Source organism: Daphnia magna, linkage group LG1 (assembly GCF_020631705.1).
Source record: "Daphnia magna isolate NIES linkage group LG1, ASM2063170v1.1, whole genome shotgun sequence".
NCBI classification, from domain to species: Eukaryota; Metazoa; Arthropoda; class Branchiopoda; order Diplostraca; family Daphniidae; genus Daphnia; species Daphnia magna.
This window is the reverse complement of record NC_059182.1, coordinates 8967544-8991707: the sequence shown is the minus strand read 5'-3', so window position 1 is coordinate 8991707 and position 24164 is coordinate 8967544. Positions and strand designations below refer to the sequence as shown.

At 41.1% G+C, this 24164-nt stretch overlaps 2 protein-coding genes across 2 annotated transcripts; both read right to left on the bottom strand.

Annotated features, from left to right (window-relative positions):
• Positions 1-3131: 3131 nt before the first annotated feature.
• LOC123470639 lies at positions 3132-4899 on the bottom strand. Its single transcript, XM_045171199.1, has 6 exons — positions 4636-4899; positions 4390-4581; positions 4098-4329; positions 3604-4026; positions 3355-3543; positions 3132-3287 (listed from the first exon to the last, which is right to left on the bottom strand). Exons 1-6 carry the CDS (start codon positions 4897-4899, stop codon positions 3214-3216), a joined length of 1374 nt encoding a protein of 457 aa, XP_045027134.1. The 3' UTR covers positions 3132-3213.
• Positions 4900-6697: 1798 nt separating this feature from the next.
• LOC116930924 lies at positions 6698-23916 on the bottom strand. The gene is made up of 7 exons (XM_032938368.2): positions 23478-23916; positions 11486-11799; positions 11342-11393; positions 10047-10179; positions 9338-9510; positions 8967-9206; positions 6698-7794 (listed from the first exon to the last, which is right to left on the bottom strand). The coding sequence occupies exons 1-7, from the start codon at positions 23533-23535 to the stop codon at positions 7718-7720; spliced, it is 1047 nt and encodes a 348-aa protein (XP_032794259.1). The 5' UTR covers positions 23536-23916; the 3' UTR covers positions 6698-7717.
• Between the last annotated feature and the right edge of the window lie 248 nt (positions 23917-24164).

Genomic DNA, 24164 nt, shown 5'->3' with positions numbered 1-24164 from the left:
ACTAATACCACGGGTGAAGCCCATGGGGACTGCGAATATCGAATTACATTTGCTTGAAGCATTTCTTGTACTTTGTCTTCTAGTAATTTCCTTTGGTTATTTGTTATTCTATTTGGGCGTTGTCGAATGGGGCCTCGTCCTTGGGTATTGAAGCAAACAAGTCGTGAAAGTCATTTAATAATTTAGAGAGTGGTGCTTGAAATTCAGTGTCGACTTATGAAATTACAATATGCTCAGTTATTTCGTTAGGCTTAGCTTCTCGTTGGTCTAAAGCTATTTTTCCTATGACATGATGAATAATTTCAATTACGCCTCATTTGGTGTTTCTTGGGATTTTGACTTGATTTAACGAATGGTTTTCAACTACAATATTATACGTTTCATCTCCCGATAATTTTCCGATAAATTCTTCAATATAAACTCCTTCCGGAAAATTTTCTACTGGTGTAAATATAAATGCTGTGTTAGGGGAAACATACGGAAATGAACCTTTTAATTGGCCTACAATTACAAGCGACGTCTGACGAGATAGCGTCGTTTTTTTGACCGTCGTAACTGCCATTTCCGGTACCCTAGAGGTAGCTGCTGGACATTGCTCATCTCTTGCTAAATAAATGCTTTTGGCTTCTCCCTCAAGCCTAAATGCGTGTTTCTGAATTGCTTCCCATCCAAGGATACAATCTTCAGAAATACCATTTGTAATAATAAATTCTTGCTGTAAAATTGACTCTTCGTATCCAACGGGCAAAGTCACTTTTCCCAACGTATGTAACTTTTTCTCCCCTACATCATATAAATCGAAATCAAGCTGACTTCAGATCATCTGACCTCTAGGGAACAACTTATTAAATAATCTCTCGTGAATAATACTTTTAGACGCGCCTGTATCAAATAATGCTTGTAACGGGACCTGAAAATTTTTTTAGGGAATTATTGGAGTTGATTCATTCGTAATGGTTGTTAATTTTGCGACTTGTCTTCAACTGACCAGAAGCTACAGTTGATCCCTACTGGTTTCCCTGGTTTTGAGGGAAACCTGGTAAGTTAGGCCAATTGGTGCTTCTGAACTTAGGGCAATTATTAGATTTAGGCCGATGTCCCGGCAAGAATAACACACAGAGGGCTGAGCTTGTTCTAGTTGTTGACGTTGATAACTACGATAATTAGACTGAATATGACCGCGATATCCACAAAAATTGCAAATTATCAACGGCTGTGTAGGCCTATTGTTGGTATCGTTAGTTGATCTCGGAAATGATGGTGTAGCGTTTGTAGGCTTATTCTGTGCGTTTGAGAATTGTCGATTACCACTATTGTTAGGGAAGCGCGGTGGAGATGGTCTACCATTACAGGTTTATCCCCGTGACGCATATTGGCAATCGCCTTATTCACAACTTCCTTTTTCTTTTCTAGCCCCTTTTCTATCTACTTTATTTTTATTTTATTTTTGGTTATAAGTTGCTCGTCTCTTTTAGCCGAAGAATTTCGTTTGCTGCCAGAAATTCGTCTGCTACAAGGGGATGAACAACAAACCATTCACAAACAATAGCTAAATAAAAATAAACCAGATAGAACTAGGGCTAGAAAAATAATTAAGAAATGAAAAAATGAATAGGGTACCCACTGCTAGGAAGAAAAGGGGGAAAATCTTAATGATTTTTATGAAAACTTATTTTTTAACATGAAGAAGTTGGTTTCTCCATAAGACGCTGCAGCCGCAGCAGACCAACTTCGACACAAATGAGGTTTTCACATTTGTGGAGAACGTGCAACGTAGGATGTTTTACTGCTCTTTAAACACTGGAAGAGAGCCTCAAGGTTAAGTAAAAGGAAATAAAAATTGCTAGACTGTTCGGAGGAGAGTTAGAGGAAGCGGAGCTGCTCATACATGGACAGCTCCAAATGGAAAGATACCCAAAACCCTGTGAATTACTACAACTCTGCCACGAGATTCAACCAAAGAAAAAGAATACATCACAACTACCATCCTGAGACGAAAGAGAGAGACTTATCCGAGTCAAAGGCACACTCTCTCCAAGGTATCGGAATATCGAACCCCTATTCTGTTACCTGCAAGTCATATTGTCGTATCCCTGCTGATAGCCGACTAGCTAAAAGGAATAAAGAAAAAGGACAAGAGCCCGCCAGTCAACTCGGGTCCATCAACAAACCCGGTTCCGTCCACAACATAGAAGGATCCAATTCAGGAGCCAATTGTGGAAATGGAAACTCCAATAGAAGCATATGTTGGACAACTGGATTCTACACCCAAAGATGGGAAACAAATCAAAACACCCTAAAAGCTATGCTTGTCTATTCACGTGCGCGGTCACCCGAACTGTCTACCTGGAACTAACGAAAAACATGTCATCACGCTCATTTCATGCCGCCTTTAGAAGATATACCACTAGGCTAAGGTCCGCTGTCCGTCGTGTACTTGGTTAATGCGCAAACCTTTACGAGCAAAAACCAACATTTAAAGACTCTATAAACAGATCCAGACTGTGGCATCCATGCCTGGCTTGACAGGGCTTTGGTGTACGCGATTGCCCGGATTCCCTGGTTATAGAGTAAGGGTGTGTTTGGTAAAAGAAGAGAAATAAAGACCCCTTGAGAAGGGTAGGTTCTGGTTATTTCATAGATCTAACACAGACGTCCACAACTTTCTTGCAATGAGAAAAACCCGGTAAATCTTCTCCGCAACTCTTGCGTCAGGGTTAGGCACTAAAAACGCTTAAGTCCAAAAATTAAAATTTCAAAAAGAAAGTTTGAATGTTTGAATTTAGTCCCTGGTAGATGACCTCATTGGACACTTTTGTCTAAGTGATATATAGCAATGGGCATGCTAGAATGTCACTTTCACTCATTGGTAGTCTATTGAAGTTTCAGTAAGTTTTTCTTAATTGATTCACTCATCACTGATTAATAGTTCAACTCAATTTTTGAATTTAGTCCCTGGTAGATATTCTGACATCATAAATCTTTCGTCTAGCAAGTCATGTAGGCTATAGCATGCTGGAATCTCACTTTTAGTCATTGCCATTGGTGTTACGAGTAAGTATTTTTTAATTGATTAACTTATGTCTTCAAACTGTAATTATTTATATTTATTTTACAAGTTTAAAAGATAAAGTACATGTGTAGTATCTACTTTTTATCACCTCTCCAGGTGTCAATTTTTCACATTTTCTGTGACATGGAACGAGGAAAGAATCACACAATATCCCCCCCATCCACAGGCTTGTTGTAGTAACACAAATGTGTGTTAATTCGCTTCTTTGTTACAACTAAATTTAAAGTAAATTTGAATTGGAAAAGTTTTAAGATATCTTTTATCTGACAAATTTATGTTACCCATTGGTAGTTCCGACATCCATGCATTTTCATCAAACAACTTTCTGAAGTTGTCGAATTCGATCTTAGGATTCTGGACTGCACTTGACACTTGCTCCGGCATTTGGTGTCGCATCTCTTCGGCGATTAACCGCTTTGATAGAAGAACTTCCTCTGCCTTCTTGCTACCGATGAACCAAGTCAAGAAAACTGTATTAACATAGTTGATTAATGTTTTGAATGTGTTTTGATGTGAAAATTTTATCTTACTATGTTTCTGGTCTGATTTCTTTTTCTTATCGAATGGCTTAGGAGCATTCTTTGGGTGGTCCAGCTTTCTCGTTCCTCGTGGGCGTCCAGCGCGATTTTTGGTGTTGGGGAGCATTAAGAGCATCAGATTTTCATCCACTCTTGCTCCTTTTTGTCTTAGTTGATCCTCCTCAACTTCTACAGTAGTCGGTACCCCATTCGTTCCATATGAATGGTCCAAATGAACCACTACAGCAGCATTTTCGATTTCATCCGTAATTGGAAAGACTGGATCGCCCGAAGCTGGAACGACCGGATCAGCCACTGCTGGATTGACCGGATCAGCCACTGCTGGATCGACCGGATCAGCCACTGCTGGATCGACCGGATCAGCCACTGTTGGAACGACCAGATCAACCACTGCTGGAACGACCGGATCAGCTACTGCTGATGGAGTTATAATCGGTAATAGAATTAGAATCAATTGTTAGATCGAGTTTTCAATTTTTAATAACCCCAATTATTATTTGAAACGGTCGGTTCCGGCGAACAGGTTTTAAATTCCTCCAATACTTGAAGGTATCCTTCGAAGGCTAGCAGGGGGACATTTTGGAGTTCATTCGTCAGGCTTTTGGTCGATTGAAGAGCTCTATTGAACATGTCGTCACGGGTTGTTCTAACTCTATTTCGTTGCTGTTCAAGGACTATTGGAGACCAAGCTTCCTGAGATTCGTCTTGTATCGATTCCTGATTTAAATAATGAACGAGTTGTTAAGGGTTATTTGGAAACTTTTTATTTATCTTTACCTCGTCCTCGTTCAAATGCCATTTCCTTTTGTATTCTTCTACAGGTACCAGGATTGACTCCTTTTCGGACAGAAATAGTAGGTGTCTGCAGGGAAGACCAAAGTTCTGGAAAAACGTGCAAGAGCATTCGGTCAGATCCGTTTTTGCAGTGTAGAGCTCTGTGTGACTTGCTACAGTATATGTGTTCTTGTCCTGCAAGGGTAGGTAATTAAGTCTGAGTGGCTAAATCTTTCATAACGAATTTACCTTAATTATGTTGTAGGATGTAGTTGTTGCCGCAAGTTGGTCAACTACACGATCCACCGCGTATGGTGTGTACACTTTACGCAATCTTTCGAGAACAGGATTCAATTTTTGAACAGGAAATCGGATCTGTATTTCATTCCCCTTCTTGTTTCGGTCGAACTCCTTCAATTGACTAATGTCAAGCAATACCTGGATTAACTCGGGAAATGTTTTCCATCTCCAGCATCTCGCTCTTCCTGATTCATGATTCAACATTTCAGTCATCTTTTGCGACCGCCGCAAATTTTTATCTACAAGCAGTCCCAAAGGGAATATAGGTTCGCGAACGGTCGAGATCTTATACAACTTTCGAAACTCGATTCTGAGGTGACTTTCCTAGAATTTTTTCATCGAGCCGGAATATCCAATGTTAAAATCCGATGAAAGCCCAGCCTTAAATATCTCTTTTCACGCAATTTGTAACAAAGTGAAATACTGAAATGATATTTAAAATCAAACTTATCCAAGTGAGAGGTGTGCCGGTTGTTTTAGGTTAGACAAATGGCTTTTCCGAGAACTTGGTTTGGTTAACCTTTTTGAATAACCTTGATTGTAACCCGTTGTAAGCTACGACCAGCACCGTGATTCATTTTTAACCGACTTTTAGATTTTGTATTTTAAACATCTTTTCACTTCGTTAGCTATTGCATGATTGGAAAAAAACGGAATCGGAATAAAGTTGGGACTTCAAATGCAAAAATCTAAAAGTCGGTTAAAAGTGAGTCAGGTTCCTGGTGGTAGCTTACAACGAGTTACAATCAAGGTTATTCAAAAAGGTTGGTATGTATTCATATTCAAAAAGGCTACCAATAGCCGTCGCCAGATGGGGGTTTTAGCACTGACAGTCGAACCGGCATGGCAATAGATTTCACGGCGGAAAATGCCTACCAAAAACAATAGTTATTTTTGGTTTTGGTAGAGGGTGCTAATGAGCGCAAAAAAAAGCGCGAACTTCAATGGTTGCCTTCGCGCTCGAAATCGCAAAATTTTCTTTGGAGCGCACATGAACTCGCGCTCGACCCAACCCTGATCTCCACCATGTAACACTACGTTGTATTCAAGGGCAGTAAGAGTAAGACTGAGAGCGATACAAGATTACATGGCGACTATATATGAGTGTATCTGACGTCATACGTCCGGTTGTACTAAATACCAGTCGGATCACACAGCTGGTCATTGACCCCGTGACACTATTGCTTTTTTTTTTTTACTTACAAATATTGGGGTTTGCGAATATTTTTTTGTGTTGACATCCCCGCAATTTGTATGAGGTGTAATTATTTCTCTAAGTCTATATGAACTGGCGATAGCCTCGCCTTTTCATATGACACGTGCCATCAAGAGCATGGCTGCAAAGGCATACAAGATATTGTCACTCGGGTTGTATTTAAACAAGCACAAATGAATACAACAAGTGATGACTTAAATCTAAACAATGGTTTTCTCAAACAAAAAGGGGATAACCATTACAAAAGTTGGAGAAGCGTCTGAAGACCTCTGAAGAAACCAGGGAACTCCTCTAACGGAGCCCAGCTCTGGGAGCTCACCCGATTGAGACTCATCTAACGCAGATTCGTAGCAGCGTTTTATACCGTCGCGCGAATTACTCCCTTCCGGACTGCGTATCTGCGTATCTTTCTTAGAGCGGACTTCTCCCGATAATTTCTTCACCACGATCGCAGCGTTGTCCAAGGAGCGGATGACTCATCTCTGCGAAGAGATAACCAATCTTCCTTTTCACCCGCGACAATATACATGGTACATGCTTAGCAGTTCCATGGATATGAAACTACTTATCTCTTGTAAGTTTCCACAAGTGCTGAATGCAAGTCTGACTGATGTTGGTCTGAGCGTCGTCTTCTAGTTAGTAAGTGATAAGCTACGTTTGCCTGAGCAAGGTTGCATCTTGTGTAATCTGGATTTCGTTTTCATGCAAACGTAAAAGTAACATTCAGATCTTTTGAATTACAAAATGCAATTCTGAAGAATTTTTCCGTAGTGAAACGGGGGTTAGCGAGATAAATAAACTGAATTTCCTCTGTATTTAAGAACTGATTTCGAACATTTGCGTAGAACAGACTACATGTTCTCAGAAATATCTGTACAAATAACACATTGTCGTTTTGTCTGCTTGTATGTTTTTTCTTTGGTTTTATTTCTTATATTTTTCTTAAATATTTATATTGGCAAAGAACTTGTTGGTTCCACCAGCGGATTACAATATGAAGGGCATACATGATTCTACATTAGGAAAACTTCGGAAAGATCAGCTAGAATTTGTCCATGGAATACGTTTTTCTTCACAAGGCTGTTGAACTTGTTACCTAACTTTCCACTGAATACCACCCATGTTCCATTGAAGAATCAACGAGAAAGGATTGAAAAAAAGGGGTTAGTCGATATTGGTAATACATCTATAGGCGTTGATTGCATAACACATTCCCGAAATTATTAAACATTGCGAGAAAATCAAGGCCACTGCCATTGTTGGTCATTGATGACTAGACATTTAGCACGACTAACTGTGTAGCTACAAACGCAAAGAAGATTTTTTATAGAAAAATACACAAATGAAGCGAATTCATGTCCTTTAGCAACTTCATTTGATGACAAGATGAAATATGCCACATACTGACAAGGCGGAGAAAGTTCCATGTGGGGCACGTAGTTATAATAAAATGGGGGGGTAGACGCAAACGGCAAAGCTAAAGCCACTGTGAATGCCTGTCAGGAACATGTTTTAAAATCATGTATAAGCATTAAGGTCACAATGCATATGCAGTATGTAGCTTCTACCATATTAATCCTACTCTGGCTTACAACTGCAAATATTTATAGTATTTAAAGAAATATTTTTTTGAGTGCTTGACATTTTGTGAGCGACGAAGATCAACTGTTTAGATTGACTGTTTGGTTAGAGCAAAGTGAAGCTTCATCGTCTCTATCCCCGTCGAAGCAAGGAAGATAATTAATTTTACAAGAATAAATGTATACAAGGATAAGAGGGAAACTAGGCGGACGCGGAGATGAGCAGCAAATTAAATCAAAGGCTGACCATGACGAAAAACGCCAACAAAAGAGCGAGGATTTGGGGTCGTTTATGCACATTTGCTCCATTATCTAAAAATGAATCGATAAGAAAAACAAACAAAAAATTATTAAATTTGCCTACAAGTGAAACCCATCAAGAATCCATATTCCTAGTAGTCTGAATGCAGAAACAGAGAACAATGCAAGTCTCAATTATGAAAGGAAATAAGATGGATTTTAATTAGCTAGTTTGCCACACATGTTTTTTGACCCAGAACGAAAACGAGAGCCGTTTAGTATTGAGAACTAAATTTTCGATTCTGAATTTGCCATCCAATACTCCCATTCATGTTCTGTTACTCTTGAATCCGCGCTAGCCGTTTAAAGCGACCTACTCAAAAGTCCAAAATTAGTGAACATACATTTTGAAGATTGGTGTTCTAACCAAGAGACGGCATACTACGTTGTTTTAAAATTCCACATTCCCTTAGCGTTGATTCGCGCTGTGGTCACATAGAAAATGGTGTTGAGAACTAGAGCAAATAATTTATATATGCAACCATACACAACAAGCATTGCGACATGTGTTATTGAAACACCCTGTTACTTCTCCGTATATGTTTAAATAGGTTCAGCTTAAACAATGCACCCATACATTCGCTTTTGGGTGGCTTTCGAACGCTTTCCGCCTTTGAGAACAGGACTTCTTAGAATAATATTGGAACATCAGCGAAAAAAGATAGAAAAACACAAACAAGAACCGAAGAACCCTCGAGTTTACAATCATACGAACACCAAGCTGTCCGGCTGTTACGAGGGAGACGAGTGATTCTGGGATCTCGCTCAGCTAATTGCCCCAGTGTGCTCAAGCAAATATATATATGAAGATTACTCATGCCATGTTTTCCTTTCTCTTGTGCAGGTGGTCACCCACACGATTTCTTTTTTTTTTTTTTACTCGGAAAGGTGCTGATCCAACTAGGGCAGGATCCAACAAGCCAGGAATGGAAAAAAAAAGAAAACAAGCCTAAAATTTGCTCGTAAAATAGGATATAGAATAATAGCCATTCTCGTCTAGAATTGCATCATCAAACATGATGATTTCATCAAAGTTGTTAACGTATATAACATCCTTTTAGATTGGAATGTGCTCTTTACCTCTACCGTAAAATCATTTTCCAATAAAATTTACATCTAATTCTATGTAGATCATTCAGAGAAAACGAAACCGATTAGTGATCTTGGAAAAGCTTTATAAATACCAGTAGTGGTTTCATGAGCTCGAATGCCTCGCCCTGTGCCGCTTTGCCATACACTAGCGTTCTCGGAATCATCTTCAATGGTTGTGTCCCCTGCTGGAGATGCAATAGCATCCAGAGAACGATGTGGTGCAGAAACGGAAGGAATGCTTATTCCACCACCAGAACCCATCCCGATGTGTGAGTGATCCTCATTTATATCATTAGCCGCTTGGGGGATGATACCGCCATCCAAAGGCGCACCTGATAATAAGCCATCGTCAGCATCAGATTGAATTGGTGAATTGCGTGCCCAGTCACCCGGCCAGTGAATATAAATGCAAATATCCGTGTGACAAAAATTTGCATTCCTAGATAATTGAAGAAATGTGTACCTGGTTGATAAGTTATCTTCTGGGCAGTTTGATACTCGGTCGCTGGCAAAGACAGGAGGCACTCGAAAGCGGCATCAGACGGTAGTTGTTTGTCTTCTAAAACTCGGTGCAAGGTAGCATCGTAGCGCCCGCCTCGTGACGAGATGTAAAGTGTTGTCTCTTTCACAACCATCCTGTTTAACAGCCACAATATCCCAAGAAAATGAAAGTAAATTCAAGATTAACCATGGGAATAACATAAAAAATAAAGTCAGATGAACTGCGAGGCTGGTGGACCGCTCTAACAGTGGATCTATTTTATGATCAGCCATGTATAATGCGCCATTGACGGCAGCCGGTCGATCTACCATTTTAATGATAAGAACGTGAGTGGCTTTTGGCACGGAGAGGTCACGAACCCTTTATTCCCCTTGTTCTCGGTTTCTCGGTTCTTCTCTTTCTTAGTCTTGCCCTCTTGTGTCTTTACCTACATATTATAATTTTTTTTTCCTCTTTTCTTCTATTTTCTACTTCGAACTTTATACATTTTCTCGGCACGCGTACAGGCCCAGAGAGCTTACAGACTGCACAATATACACGCACGCACGCACACACAGCACATACAACGTACAGACAAACAGCAAGCAAAGATTTTTAGATTTTCGTGGTACGTGTTGGAGCTGAATAAGTTATTGCTAGAAAGGCAAACAATAGGCGAAATTTCCAATACCTATTTCCATGGGGTCCGTCCTCCTGGATCAACTCAAGTTGGGGAAGCGGGTAAACGCCTTCGACCTTACAGGTCACATTCACTGTGGATGTCGTTGGTTTGGTCTTTTCTACTGTGAACGAAGCTGCTGGCACTGCAATCAGATACAGAACCACCAATCAAAATATAATGGTATACAGTTTGTCAGACTATTGAATTACGTTGCCCGGCTGGGCATGAAAAAAAAAATCGTAGTAAAAATAGGAAAGAAACGAATCAGTAGATTTCAGATTTAATATACCAGCTACTCGTACGTATGTTGGCTAGCGCGATAGTGGAGGCCAGGCAAATGAGGCTGAATTGAATAGTTCGTAATTTTCTCACTTTTTTTTTTCTAGATAGGAGGGGGGGGGGGATAGCTTTATGCTGCTTTTTGTTTTCTTGATTCGAGTGCAAATTGTCTGGTCGTAGCCGCGAAGCAGGCGACGAACAGTGAAACACGTTTGGCCTTAGAACATTTTGCTTTCAGAAATGCTCCTATTTGTACACCGTATTAAGAGCATTTAAGCTTTGTTCAGTTACAGCATAGTTTAGAAAGTAGCAATAATACTTAATTAAAAAACGTCATCGTCAATTTTCCTAGAGTGCCCCTTACTACATTCAACTGACTCATTACGCTTTCACCTATCCAAGTCGCGATTCCTTCGGGAAAAGATTGGGTGGTATAGTGGCACTACTATCCTGCGTGTCAGCGCGTATCAGTCGGCTTTTGTCCTCCATTTTGTGTAAAATCATTTATGGTATCTACATAAAAAATAAACGGATCTTCAATCGACCCTCACGGCCAGAATTGGCAATGCGTTTGCACCAATTTTGGTGTCATGTCTTCTTTCGCACTCTTTGGTACATTGATTTGTCGTTATAACTAATGTTAAACTACCTTAGTATGAAGGGCTACAGTATTATGGTTTCTGGAATGTTATTTTTTTTTTTTTTTTTTTTTCACATGCTGTTTTTATTTATTTATGCTACCTTTTTTTTAATACATACATTAAATTTTTTGTTCTAATCTGTTCTTTATTTTCCTTACCCAAGGAGTTTGGTTATATGGCAAGGAAGGATGAGACAAATCCTTACCAAACAGCAGTGCGGTGGCAAATGAATCAGTAAAATAAAATAAAAATAAATAAATAAATAAAATAAAAAAAAGGAAAAAAAAAAAAAAGGGACGCACTTCAAACTATTTAAATAATTGTATGGGTAACCGCCTTGAGAAGAAAGAAAAAGGGAGAGTAGAGATTTGAGCATGTGCTTACCATATACCACCATGTGAGCGTTCTGACTGTCTTCGTTGTCAAATGTGGCTACCTATGAAATGGAAGTCGAAAAGTGAGACACGCGTGGACAAGGGAATTTGTAAAATGACATATCGTCGCGTAAGTGACTAAAGTATTTCATACTTTGCAGCGGTAATCGCCTCCGAGATCGGTAGAGGGGTTCAAGATTTCTAGTGCCCTATGCCGGTGATAGGGATCTTCTGAAGCACGGTATTCCAAGTTCAGGCGACCTTTAAGCGGTCCATTATCTTGAGGCCTCTTGCCCGGAATCCATTGATATACAGGAAGAGGGTGGTCGCGAAAGAACCACTGAACGACGAGCCCCTGCTTCTCGTGGGAAGCCAACGAGTAGTCGCAGTCTAGTACCACAGACGCGCTTCCATTTTCCACGGCTGGTGGCACTTGAATTGACGTGATGCTTACTCCTCGGACGCCTCCTGTTTGCGCAAAGTTCCAATCAGATGAGTCACAATGTTAGTCAGCTTGATCATTTTAAAAATAACGAAAACGAACGCAAAACTGCGTTTCTGCTACAGAACAGCTGTACATGTTTTAGATAAACAGAGCCACCAATGGTAAGCGTCATGGGCCAATCAGGCCTTCTAATGACACGAGCAATGAAATTCGGAGCACGTTAAAGAAACACACGAATGCGTTCGAATTTTTTTAGAAATTTTCTTTTGACTGCCTTGCTTGGAAATCGATGCTAGCTATTAAAAGGATCTAATCGAGGTCACAACTGATTCATTAGCTTCTAAGCAGCCAATTCGTTACGATCAGATATCAACTATAAAACCTGCACGTCAAGGGGAAAATTTAATGTGACGGTCGGGTTTCTTTAGAAACAAGTCTTTTTAGGATGTCGATAGATTAGGTTGCCATCAATGATCGGTACCAAAAAAATTATCAGTGTTTCGTCACTGTTTTTACAAATCAAAGCCCCTCATTGTGCATTGGAAAATTGAGAATCATAAATCGCTTTTCTTTTCCTGGCGCACTCCATACATGATCGATTATGGTTCATACGTGGCTCGTTGGCAAGTGATTCTAAATGTTAAGATTGCCAGTGAAGACTTCATCAATTGGTTGTATAGCAGGCACGTGAAATCCGCCCCATGCGAAATATAATCATTTTGGATTTGAAACTGCAAAACAATAGTCGTGTCTTCCACTATTTGATGTAACATAAGGAAAATCTCAATTCGAGTTTTTCGCGTTTATCATGACTTTGTTTGTTGTAGGCAGTGGATTGTGATTCGCTGCCGGACTGATTGAAAAAACCTGTATAAAGCTGGTGGCATCAACTTCATGTAATATTTGGGTTCCTCAAACAACCCGAAAGCACGAGGCTATAATTGTTGTTCAACAAGAGGTTTGCAAACATTTAGATCAGCAACTTCTTAAGTGAATTGTATAGGCATTAGGGAAATGCTTTTAGCTATGGTGACGTTTATTAAGAAACGACAAAAATGTCTTCATACACTGAAGAATCAAATTCGATAAAAAATAAAGGCAAACATTTCGCGATTTGGGAAACCAATGTGGAAAATGGTAACGTTGAAGTAGACTACGTACGTACGTTCCTGACTATCGTAACATCTACAAGAGAGAAGAACACAAACCGAACATTCAAACCCTTTCCCCCTTCTGCTTTCCCTCGAATATCACCCACTGCGCCCAAGCGTTGAAAAACTTTCTAATCCCGAATATGAGATCACGCCATGAAAGCGACTTTTTGTACATGTATTGAGTATTTTGCTTATGTATATAGGTCACTATCGATATGGTTCCATCTGATCATATATCTCATTTTAATCTCCTTTTTTTATTTATTTTTTTTTCTTCTATTTTTTGGAACGAGAGGACAAGAGGAAACTTATCGATATTCTCTCATTTTTATTCAAACTTGTAATCGGTGATAAAGATTTACACTTGTGATGGAAAATTTGCTGGACCCAAAGTGAAGTCCTTTGTAAAAGGGAAAAACTTCTATACAACCCAAAGCGTTAGGGCACGATAGTTGTCGGTCTGATTACCGTGCTACTTGGACAACACAAAAACGATTAACTGATTTAACAGAAACTATGGGTGAACATTTGGAAGGAAAGCGCGCAGCACTCAAGGCCATTACTGTGATACGTGGTACGAGTTGCGCGCATAGAAGTTGTCGATAAGGGATGCTAGACTGGTATGACCTTTCGCCTTTTTGGAAAGGATATATAGTCTAGTACACGAAGGGCCACACGCGGTCGTGAGCGCAGCACCACCCGCTTGGGGTTGAACCGCTGGTGGCACGTCATGTTATTGGGATACCTGAGGAATTCAAGGGGAGACGTGAAAAAGCTTTCCGGGGACTCCTGTCACTGTCGTCTTTCTCTTTATTTTCTTGCTTTTATTCCTTGTCATCTTGGAGACTGTTTAACGTCGTCGGAGTTTTGGACATTTTTTTGTTGTTGTTTTTTTTTTTTTTCGTTGTCGAAAGCGTTGCGCAAGATAGCAATAGCTAAGATCGTTGGGCTTCGAGGATCGACACCGAGTTGCGAGACATACAGATATGGCTGCACTGCGGGTAGTCTTCGCTATCCGTTGCTTCCCTGTTTGGTAAGGCGGTAGAAATAGGGAAGAATCTACAGAATAAATAGGAAGCGAGAGGCCGCCAGTAACGCTAAAACGGGGCAGAGTCAGAGGGAAGGAAAGAGAGAAAGAGAGCGAGACAGAGGCAAAGAAAGAGGGAGAGGCAGGTCGAGGCGCCATGCAAGAAAAATTCCCTTGGTCTTGTCTGACGCAGCCGTGTCGTGTTGGCGTGCGTTATGGAGCCAAAGGCCTCGATCCCTTTGCTTTTTTATTTGTCTTGCGGCAGGCCCTACGTCCCGAGTATTTTGTTTCTTTTTAGCGCCGTTGAGCGCTTGTCGCACTCTGCTTTCCGTTCTCGAATCGCTGTGTCCTATCACCCTTTCCTTTTTACCTTTTCCCCCTCTTATCTGGGGTCATTACAGTGGCACGGCAATAAGAAAAAAGGGTGGTTAATTTATAGAAGCGCGACCAGTCAAAAAGGCGGTGACCTCCACGTAGTTTCCTTTCTGAATTTTTTTGGTTTTTGTTTTGTTTTGTTTTTTTGTTTTTTTTTTCTTTTCTTTTCTTTTCTTTCAACCACTCTCTCGATGATTATTTTTGGTGGGGTGTCCGCGCCCAGTCCGGTAGTAAATCAAGCTGACTCCGATTTTTACGTGGGACGAGGTCGAATGTTCGACGCGCTCTCCCAGGGTCGGCTGATTATACTGATATGCTCACGTTAACGCTGAAGTGTCTCCCCCTCTCCCATCTCCACCCGCCGAAAAGAAAGCAAGGACATATCGCATAGAGGACTATTTCTAGCCGATCACCCTCACCGGTTACCGGCCACGCTGCAGATCAAGCACTGATTCGCTCTGGAAATGCTCGGGCTCTCGCGCTCAGCCAGCACATGGATGGGTTTCACCGTTGGTGGCCTTACCCTTTTTCTAGATTTCTCATTTTTATGCCCTTTTCTTATTTGTGTTTTACTTTATTTTATTTATTTTTGTTTGTTTTTTTTTTTTCGGTTTTTTTTTTCTCGTCTTCTCTTTACCGTACCTCCTTCAGCGCTTTTAACGACTAGATTTGGGCTCGCATGTTTTGGCAAAGCAAATAAAACAAACAAAACAAATAAAACATTTTAGTCGATTACGATTTGCCGAAATCTTTATGGCACCCGATCCAAATAGCCTCATGTGGTTCTAGAGTTGTTTTGTTTTTTTTGGTTTGTTTTTTATTTTGGTTTTTTGGTTTTGGTTTTGGTTTTTGATGTTTTTTTTTTTTTTTTCGTTGTTTAACTCTGATTGCTTACATCTTTAATCGCCAAATTTCTCATCTATCGAGTAAGAGTTACAGTTCCGAAACAAAACCTTTTGTTTGTCAACCGTAAAAGCGAGGATGAGCAAAAGGTACTTCGATAAGTCTGCACGCACCGTGGAAAATCATATAACGAAAAAATGGCTTTTAATCATGCGGTGCCGGAAGAGTATTGATTGATCTTGTAGGACACAAATCCGCTGCGGACTGACGCTTGTTTAAAAATGTGACAATTTACCAAGGAGAGCAGCAAGGTCTTTGCCAGTCTTTATTCGCGATGGGGTTCGCTAAAACCGATAGAAGCTAGGACTGATGACTCGATGAAGAATTTGTGTTCTTTTTTCATGCATATTTGTTTAGAGGAGAGATCAAAAGATAGATGGAGGGGTAGCCCAAACTGTAGAGTTTCTTTCTGTGTTCAGATGACTTCCAAAGCCTTCATCTCGTTGTGTAACACACGGGTAAGTTCCGTTGGCAATTTTAGAAATGAAGACATTCAACGGTTGCCAAATCCCTAAATAGAATCGAGCTACTGTGTAATCTACTAGGTTGAACGAACGCTCGTCACTTTCTAAAATTCGCTTCCCCCTTAAAAAGTGTTGATTTTCATTTTTTTTATTTATTTTATTTTTTCTGTAGTTGTTTTGCACCATCTTTTGTCGGCGTGCAATCACTGGCTGGTATTCAACGACAACACCGGGTCTGGTAGTCCACATTGCAGATGCAGCTGTTCGTTCCTGTCCTGGCAAGCACGAGCTGAATTTGCGCTTGACACGGCAGCACAAACGCTGACAGCCGAAAGAATCCGTTAAAATGCTCTTAAACTCGCTTCCGGTTATGATTGATAAAGAAATAAAACCGTTCAAGCCGACGAAAATTCGAGCCGATTGCTGCAGAGCACTTTTTTCTGAAGCGTAGCGTAGATTACCACACATGCCAATGGGCAGTGACCTGGTTGACATATGTTGTATGAGCGCGTCATTTATACTTGATGCTACAGTTTAACCTGCACCAGTTTAGATCCGGTACGGCGTCGGTTAACGTCCGGCTCAACAGTTTTTTATGGTTTCAAAGCTGGACATATGGGATATATTATTAGGTATCTCTGGCTAATGAAAAAGTCTAGAGTTTCCCAGATTGTTTCTCAGCACTAAACAATGCCTCGTTCTTCGTGTATCATTCGTGGCAATTCCGTATAAGGCACTCGAGGCATAATGCGGTATGGTTTTGATGAAATATTATCGTAACAAAGGGTTAGGTGTATCCTGTTTGGAAAGGTTGAAGCGAGCCGCTTAGCATCACTTGATTAATCACAAGTTCGATTTGGAACGACATGGGTGAAACAGTATTAAGTAAGGTCACGTTACTTCGAGGCCGTAACACGCCTCATAACGAAAATCGGAATTTGGAAGAGAGAGGATGGAAGAGACTCGGGAGAAGCCTTGGCTCGAATCGGCTCAATTACTGCATCGGCATGTACTCCATCATAAATGTCCGTGATTCATATCGTAAAAAATCGCAAAATCGGATAAAGTTTTTGTTTTTGTTTTCGATTCTCAATTCGTTTCAGACCTTTTGAGGAAAAGGGGAATGGATAATATATTCAGTCTATTGGTTAGACGTCTAGGCTGAGTAATTTTTTGATTCATTTGATTAAAGCAACATAGTCTCGGCATACGGCAAAATAATATGACCTGACTTTCAAAGTCTACACGTACAGTATAATGATCAACGCAACACCCTCCCCTCAGCTGCTTCAGATAAGAACGTTCGACATCAATAGGCGAAAGAAAGGACTTCCATGAATATTTGATCTTCCGGCGTACGATGCTGGGAAGCTTACCCATGAGCAAAGCCTTTTGTTGATCCCTATCGTTTTTTCTTTTCTTTATAGAACGATAGATCAGGGTTGAATTATTTATGCGTACAACAGGCGTTAGTTTATTTAATGGTCAATCCAACTCCGGGTTCCATGGCATGTTGGAGGACTAGAAAAGTTCACATCCGCAGTTAATTCAGAACATCGACTGTAGAGGTGAACCAATCGGAGGAGGGGAAGAGGACAATTCAAAATGGGACGGATTAGTACGTGTAACCAATCAATTTGGGTGTGTTCTCGATGAGCGGTGCTTTGTTGCCGTGGCGTAACAACCACCACGAATGGCTATACCGGTATTTCTATAAACAGGTTTACTGGTCGAGTAACTGGACCTATGGGGATATGTGATGCTTATCATCATTTCCAGTGTTTTCAGCAAATTACTCGCAGCTAATAGTGAATCAAATGACACTATTGTCCCAGAGCTTCACACGCAACGTTCCACTGAATCTGAATCTTTTCCAGCTAAATAGTTTCTGCAATGCAAAAAAATAAATAAATAAATATAAAAATAAATTTAAAAAAACGGTCTGGCAACATCTTCTACTTCAGTGTTTTTTCTCTTTCTCTCTTTTATTAAGTTGATGGTTTTCAGGGTGTCATTGTTTCCCAGTTGTTCGTCGTAAATTGCTCTAGTCGAGTCTTAGGGCGTTACAGAGAAGCTGCACTTGTTTTCGTCTCTGCGTTCTTTCTTGGTTATTGTGCGTGACACGGGAGGTGGGGTGAGCAAGAAGTTGTGTTTGTCTTACACGCGGCCCACCCGCTTTTCTCGCTGGTCTTAAGTTGGTCTTCAAAAATCGCTAAAGGCCCTAGCAAACTTCTTCGTTTTTGTTTCGGTGGCACGTACAGGACGGCGGTTGTGTGGCGATATTTCAGCAGGTGACAAGCCTCTCGCTGGAATTCGTGTGAAATGGCTACCGTACGACCATATCCATTTACTTTCTTTGGTTTTGTTTCCATTGGCATCCGGAAAAGGGTTCATCGTTTAACCTAACCCCTGTGCCACACGCCATGAGAATGAAACCTAACCAATGTCCATAAACGTTGAACATTTTTCTCTCTCCGTGTTTCCACATCTTTTCGAATCTTTCTTTCTTTCTTTCTTTTTTCATTTTTTTATTTTTTTTTTTTTTTTTTGCGATTTTCAAAAGATACACATCTAACGTCAATCAAGTTGAAAATGGTGGATACACGCTCATTGACGTGTATCTTTGAAAGCGTAGGGATGTGTTAGTATGTCTAGTTGTTTACGGCCACTTGCCTTGCCTGGAGCGCATCACCACTCAACTGTGATGTTTTATAACATTATCACGATCAAGTAAATAGATGGAGCAACAGTTGAGACGTGGTTGGCGCTGCAAGCATAAAAAGTTTGATTTTGTTGCCGGACAGTTTCATTCGTAATTCAATCTCCAAATTTGAACCCTTCAAGCCCTATTAGAAACATAATGGATTGCTAGAACCTGCGGAGAAGGAGGCCATTGAAAGTCTTTTACCTTTTATCATCCCTTGTTTTTTGTTTTGTTTTGTTTTTTTTACTGCCAGCTCTTAAAATGCTTGTGAGAGACCCGTGTAGGGGCCGACCGGACAGTTACGATCTAAGGCGGTGAACCCATTTTTCGTCTTTCTCACAGAGAAACGATCAGAAGATGTAAACAAGGAGATGCGGGTATATCTCAAACGTAGCCAACAATATGTACGATTAAGGAAAAAAGAATCAATCATGCAGCAAAGCAGGAAGGCAGTGTTGGTTTTTCTCTTTCTCTCTCTCTCTCTTTTTTTGTATGCTAATGTATGTATCCGTACGCAGCAGTCCTGCAACCCAACAGGTATACTGCACACAGCTATACGTTTCGTTAGCCTATATGCCTGTACAAAAAGACTTGCATGTTGTTACTTGATTGAATTTTTAGAAAAATTTGGCCAGACTGGGGGGGAAGAAGGGAAAGAGCAGATGAGAGCCTACCGGAAGCCCTGTGTACATCGAGATGGAGCGCAAAACAGGAAAGGCAAGAAAAAGGATACATGCAAGACCCAACAGGCAGAGCAGATGGGGGAATACTAGGGGCTTCCTCATTTCCGGTTGGTCATTTTTGGTCAGATTTCCGTGGGTGAATCGGAACGTACATTTCGTTAGCTGTGATTGAAGATGACGCTTGTTCAAGCCGTGACGAACGGAGAGTGTTTTCTCTCTAATTACATTATTCTTGTAGCTTGTTAATTCGTTGCACTGATATTCGATTGACTGTTGTGATACGCAGAATTTATTGTTGTGGTATTAGTATTCATTTTCAATGCATTGCTTTCAATATGAGCCCAGGAAACAGAGAGCTAAACCAGCACTCTTTTGTATCTCTTTCTTATTTCAAATAGGAATTTAAAAAAGAAAAGGAAAAGGAAAGGAAAAGATGGGGGAAAGCAGCTAAGCAAATAACGCCTAAGAGCTGGAGATAATTTGCCGTCACGTTTTCCACGCACCCTCGTCTTGATACGGATCTTTGGATGAATCGGACATCACCAACTAAAAAGGGATGGCATTCCCGGACGTCTCTCGAGGTTAAATAAAGGAAATCTATATACAAGAATATATATATATATACTATACAGTACCCACGCCAGGTATTGGATCACCCGAAAGAAAATTTTTTTTTGTTTTTTTTTGGGTTTTTTTTTCATTCTAAGATTGTTCGTACGAGATACTAATATGTTAATTTTTATCAGAAAGATAAAGAACTAGTCTTTATCTTTCTTTTTTTTTTTTTTTTAAAAGTATAGTTGTTGTATAGGAAAAAGGATCATTTTGAAATATTGGATCACCCCCGACATGTGTTGCATTCGTTGTCCCTACCCGCGGCTATGCCGTCGGATATGGGAGAGGGTCAAATGGTGAAAAAGGGACCCAAATTACAATCAAGTTTCCCTACGGCATAGCCGCGGGTAGGGACAACGAATGCAGCACATGTCGGGGGTGATCCAATATTTCAAAATGATCATTTTTCCTATACAACAACTATACTTTTTACAAATTAAAAATCAGAAAGATAAAGACTAGTTCTTTATCTTTCTGATAAAAAAATTAACCTCGTAACTTATATCGTTATATATATTTTTTTCTGGCTTGAAAACCAGCAGCGCAGGTATCAAAGACTGTGACGTCAGGTCGAAGGGGGCATCACCGACAGCAACCGTTACTAATGCGTACAGAATGGTTGACCAGACCGTTGTAAATGTAGAGCAAGAAAGCCAAAGAGAGAAGAAAAAATAAGATGCCAACGAACTGAAAGATGCAAAACGCGAAGAGAGGCTTTTTTGGAAAATTAGGAACAATAGGGTATGAAAGCAGTAGGGGAAAAAAATAGGTGAAAAGAAAAGAAGATGGGAAAAGGGGGAAATTGGAAGGGGTAGCTATTTTTCAGGGGGGATGTGAACGAACGGCAGCAGCCAGCAGGTGACGAACAAAAGAAGCCGGTGAAAAATAGAACGCAGTGTGCGTATGTAGAGTGGTATGTGTGTGGTGTGCAGTGGTGTACGGTGGTGCCATTGCCACCAAGGATCGGACTAGCCAGCTGAAGGAACCTCACCGAGGTCTCATCCAACCGCAGAAGCGGCAGCTGAAACCCAACTCGTTCAGCAGCCACGGTCGGCAGCTGGCCGCGCACGGGCCCACAATAAAAAATTATTGTGATCATTCGCTTGTTGCTCTCTGCTTGAGCAAGGCAGTTTGCATAAAACACATGCTGGAGTGTAATCTGGACATGCGCATTGCCTATGACGATATACCAGCTTCGACCTTGATCGTATATTTGATTGAATGGTGGGCTTCTATTTTTCGTTGTTTTGTTGCTCGTTTAGTGACGTTGTATAGACATTTCATTCAACGTGACAGAAAAGAAAAAACAGAAAACACGAGAGTGTAAAATAGGTAGACAAATTTCCGGTTTACGGTTGGTTAGTGGTGCGATTTTTGGTCAACGCGTGGGGGCAGGTGCACGCGCTCACATCAGCAGTGTGGCCACCGGGCCCATATTCCTATAACAAAACTACGACACGCGCGCATACCCGTTGCCACCCGTTTCTTTTTTATTTCTTACTTGTGTTATTTTCATTTTATTTTCATATTTCTTTTTTTTTTTTTTTTCTTTTTTTTTTGCCCTGAAGGATTCCAGCAACTGTTTTGTTTTTACGAGATGACAGATGTGGCCATGATATGGCTCCATAGCGTATAGCAATTTACAGTTGTATGATGTAGACAAACAGAGGCAACTGCTCCCTGGCTTTTTCTACTCCCTCGCGTAAAATACGAAAAAAAGGATAACAAGTGTGTTGCGTCAAAGCGTCGTGTATCGGGCGTCACCCAGGAGGATGTCACGCACTGTATGCACAGTCAGGCTAAACACAATGGCGTCAGGATGATCCAGATCAGAAAATTCAATGGCGACCGGATGTTAAGCGTGGATTTCCGGACACCTGCTTCCGTCCTCCGGATATATCATATGATTGACCGTTCCGTTGGACAGCGGCATTGGGCTGTCAGGCCTGTTTGGAGTGGTCCTGGAAGCTTTTTGACCCCACGTTTGCAATGCGCTGTCCGATGATGGTTAGGGTTGTGGAAACGGAATGACGCTACAATTAGAACTGTGACTCCCCTTGCTGCCGGAATATGGAGATTTTTTTACTTCTTTTTCTTTTTCCTTTTCCTTTTCCTTTCCGTTTTTCTTTTTCTTTTTCGTTTCCTCTAATTTTATCTTTTTGTTTGTCCGTTACGCGAGGCAGTTTGGCAAGAGTATTATGCCGCTGCGTCTGCTTTAGCAACGGCAGCAATCTGTCCGACGCTAATATATTACAGTGAACGTGTGTACATTTTGCTGCTCCTTTTCACGTGGGTTGTAAAAGTAACACCGCCGAGAAAGACACGCGCTAGACAATGAAATACATTGCCGTTGTCGAATTCCGAGCTATAAAAATGGGCTCCGTTCTCGTAACAATACGTTCTGGAATACACGGCGCAAAGTCGAATTTCGCTGGAGACAGGCTGTTGAGAGCTGGCGTCGTTGTGTAAACTGGGCGTCGAATGCCGAGCGTGTGCGAGAGTCATGGGAAAAAAAGGCAATCCGTTCTCACCACCCACACGATGACGACCGAATTGCTGAATCAGTTCACAAGAGCTGACCGTGTCATTGGTTTCCCGAAATCTGACCGCTCCACTTGGGCTCCCTCTTCCATTTATAGAATGTTACCTACATGGCCTGGGACTGGTAATGAAGTCAGCAACGTACGCACACTCACACACACAACATACACAAACGAAAGAAAAGCAAGCGAAAATGGAAACTGCATGTGGCTGCTAGTCTGCCGCACGTCCCATCAATTGTACGGCGCCATACACTCACGGCCATTCAATTTTTCACGCATACCGCTATGTCGTCTTCGACAAAGCAGACGCCATGTAAGTCTATTACTGGCGAGAAAGAATGGCGAGAAATAGCTGCAACTGCCTGTTACATGTGTGCCACACGTATGGTTTTATCACCACGGAATGGATTGTTTTATTTTCATGTTATTCTCAGAAGAAGTAATCAAACATACGCTGCCCCCCTTTCACTGAAACGTGAAAAAACGCTGACAATTGCGTTGTTACTTAATTCAACAAATAGTCAACTCCACCTCTGCTTTTGGGGTAACACGAGGAAAGATTTCCATAACATAATGCACGGTGTGATTTCTAGGCAATAAATCCGACCAGTGAAAATGGCCGCCGACAGCGATTGCCGCATGTTAATAATACCACAGCCTACGGATTTTACCAAAAAAACAAAACAAAAACAATGGGAAAGTTGAGCCTGCCGGCCCATGGGGTCGTTGAGCAATGCGGTCGTGTTATGATGTTTAATCCGCCGGATAGATGGTTACAAGGCGATATTGACTTGATGGATGACAATCGAACGCTTTCGTGTCGCGTATGAAATCAAGATGAAAACTTCCTATTGCTTATCTTACACTCCCTTCTTTCCTGCTTGTCTACCCATCGCGGAGGTCGGTGTGCACTCCCCGTTTGAACTGAAGCGTCGACGCGGATTTTACCAAACGAGCGGGGAAACATAAATAGCCCGCATCCAGCGGGGAGGCGCAGAGACCCTTGCAACGCTCTCTGATCTTACGACACGGATGCCGTGACAGGCCGTCATCTTCGATGAGAGGCAAACAAAACGAGAGTGTGTAATCAGTGAGATCATCACCGCAAGTATTAACAGTCCCAACACATCGGGGCACAACAGATTGGAATTGGACTACACCGAATATGGAGGGAAAAGCCCCTTTTTCAACAAACGAGTGGTAAATTAAATAAAATATAATGCGGACACTTACCCAAATTGAAATGCAATAGAAAAACGCTGAGCGTGACGAATAGCAGTGGATTTTCCATTCTGTTGCCAACTCACAAAGCTGTTTGTCGGTTCCGTAAAAACAACTGAACGTGAAGCGCTCAAATGCACACTGTTTTGTGTGCTTCCGATGTGTTTTGTTTGTTTGTTTTCTTTCTTTTTTTTCTTTTTTTCCGAACTATTGTTTTTGAAAAAGAGTTTGCCAATAAGTAACACAACAAGTTGCGCAAGCACGGCTTGACAATGGATGTAGATTATTAAGTGAAGCTGATGGAGATAACTGTTGCGTTTTGAACCGGAAAACGGGAGTTTATTTCTACCCTAGTTGAAAAAAACAAAAACAAACTGCGAGCTATCTATTAAAAGAGGTGGTCTGTAGGTAACTTGAACGTCCTTTCTGATGCCTGGATGGACTACTTGTGACTCAGACAGACCCTCGGCCGGTCAACTTCCCTCCTCTGTTATTTTCTTTTTCTTTTTTTTTTTTTTCTTTTTCTTTTTCCTATACTAAACAAGCGGGCCAAGTCCCGCCCCATTTCCCACCACCGTTCTTCCATGCATTCTAGCTTTCGTTTGGCTCCGCTGACGACAAGCGGGGAAAGCGAACAGAGCTCCTCCTTCATACCTCCATTTCATTCACCTCACTGTCGAATCTGTTTTATCTTACCGC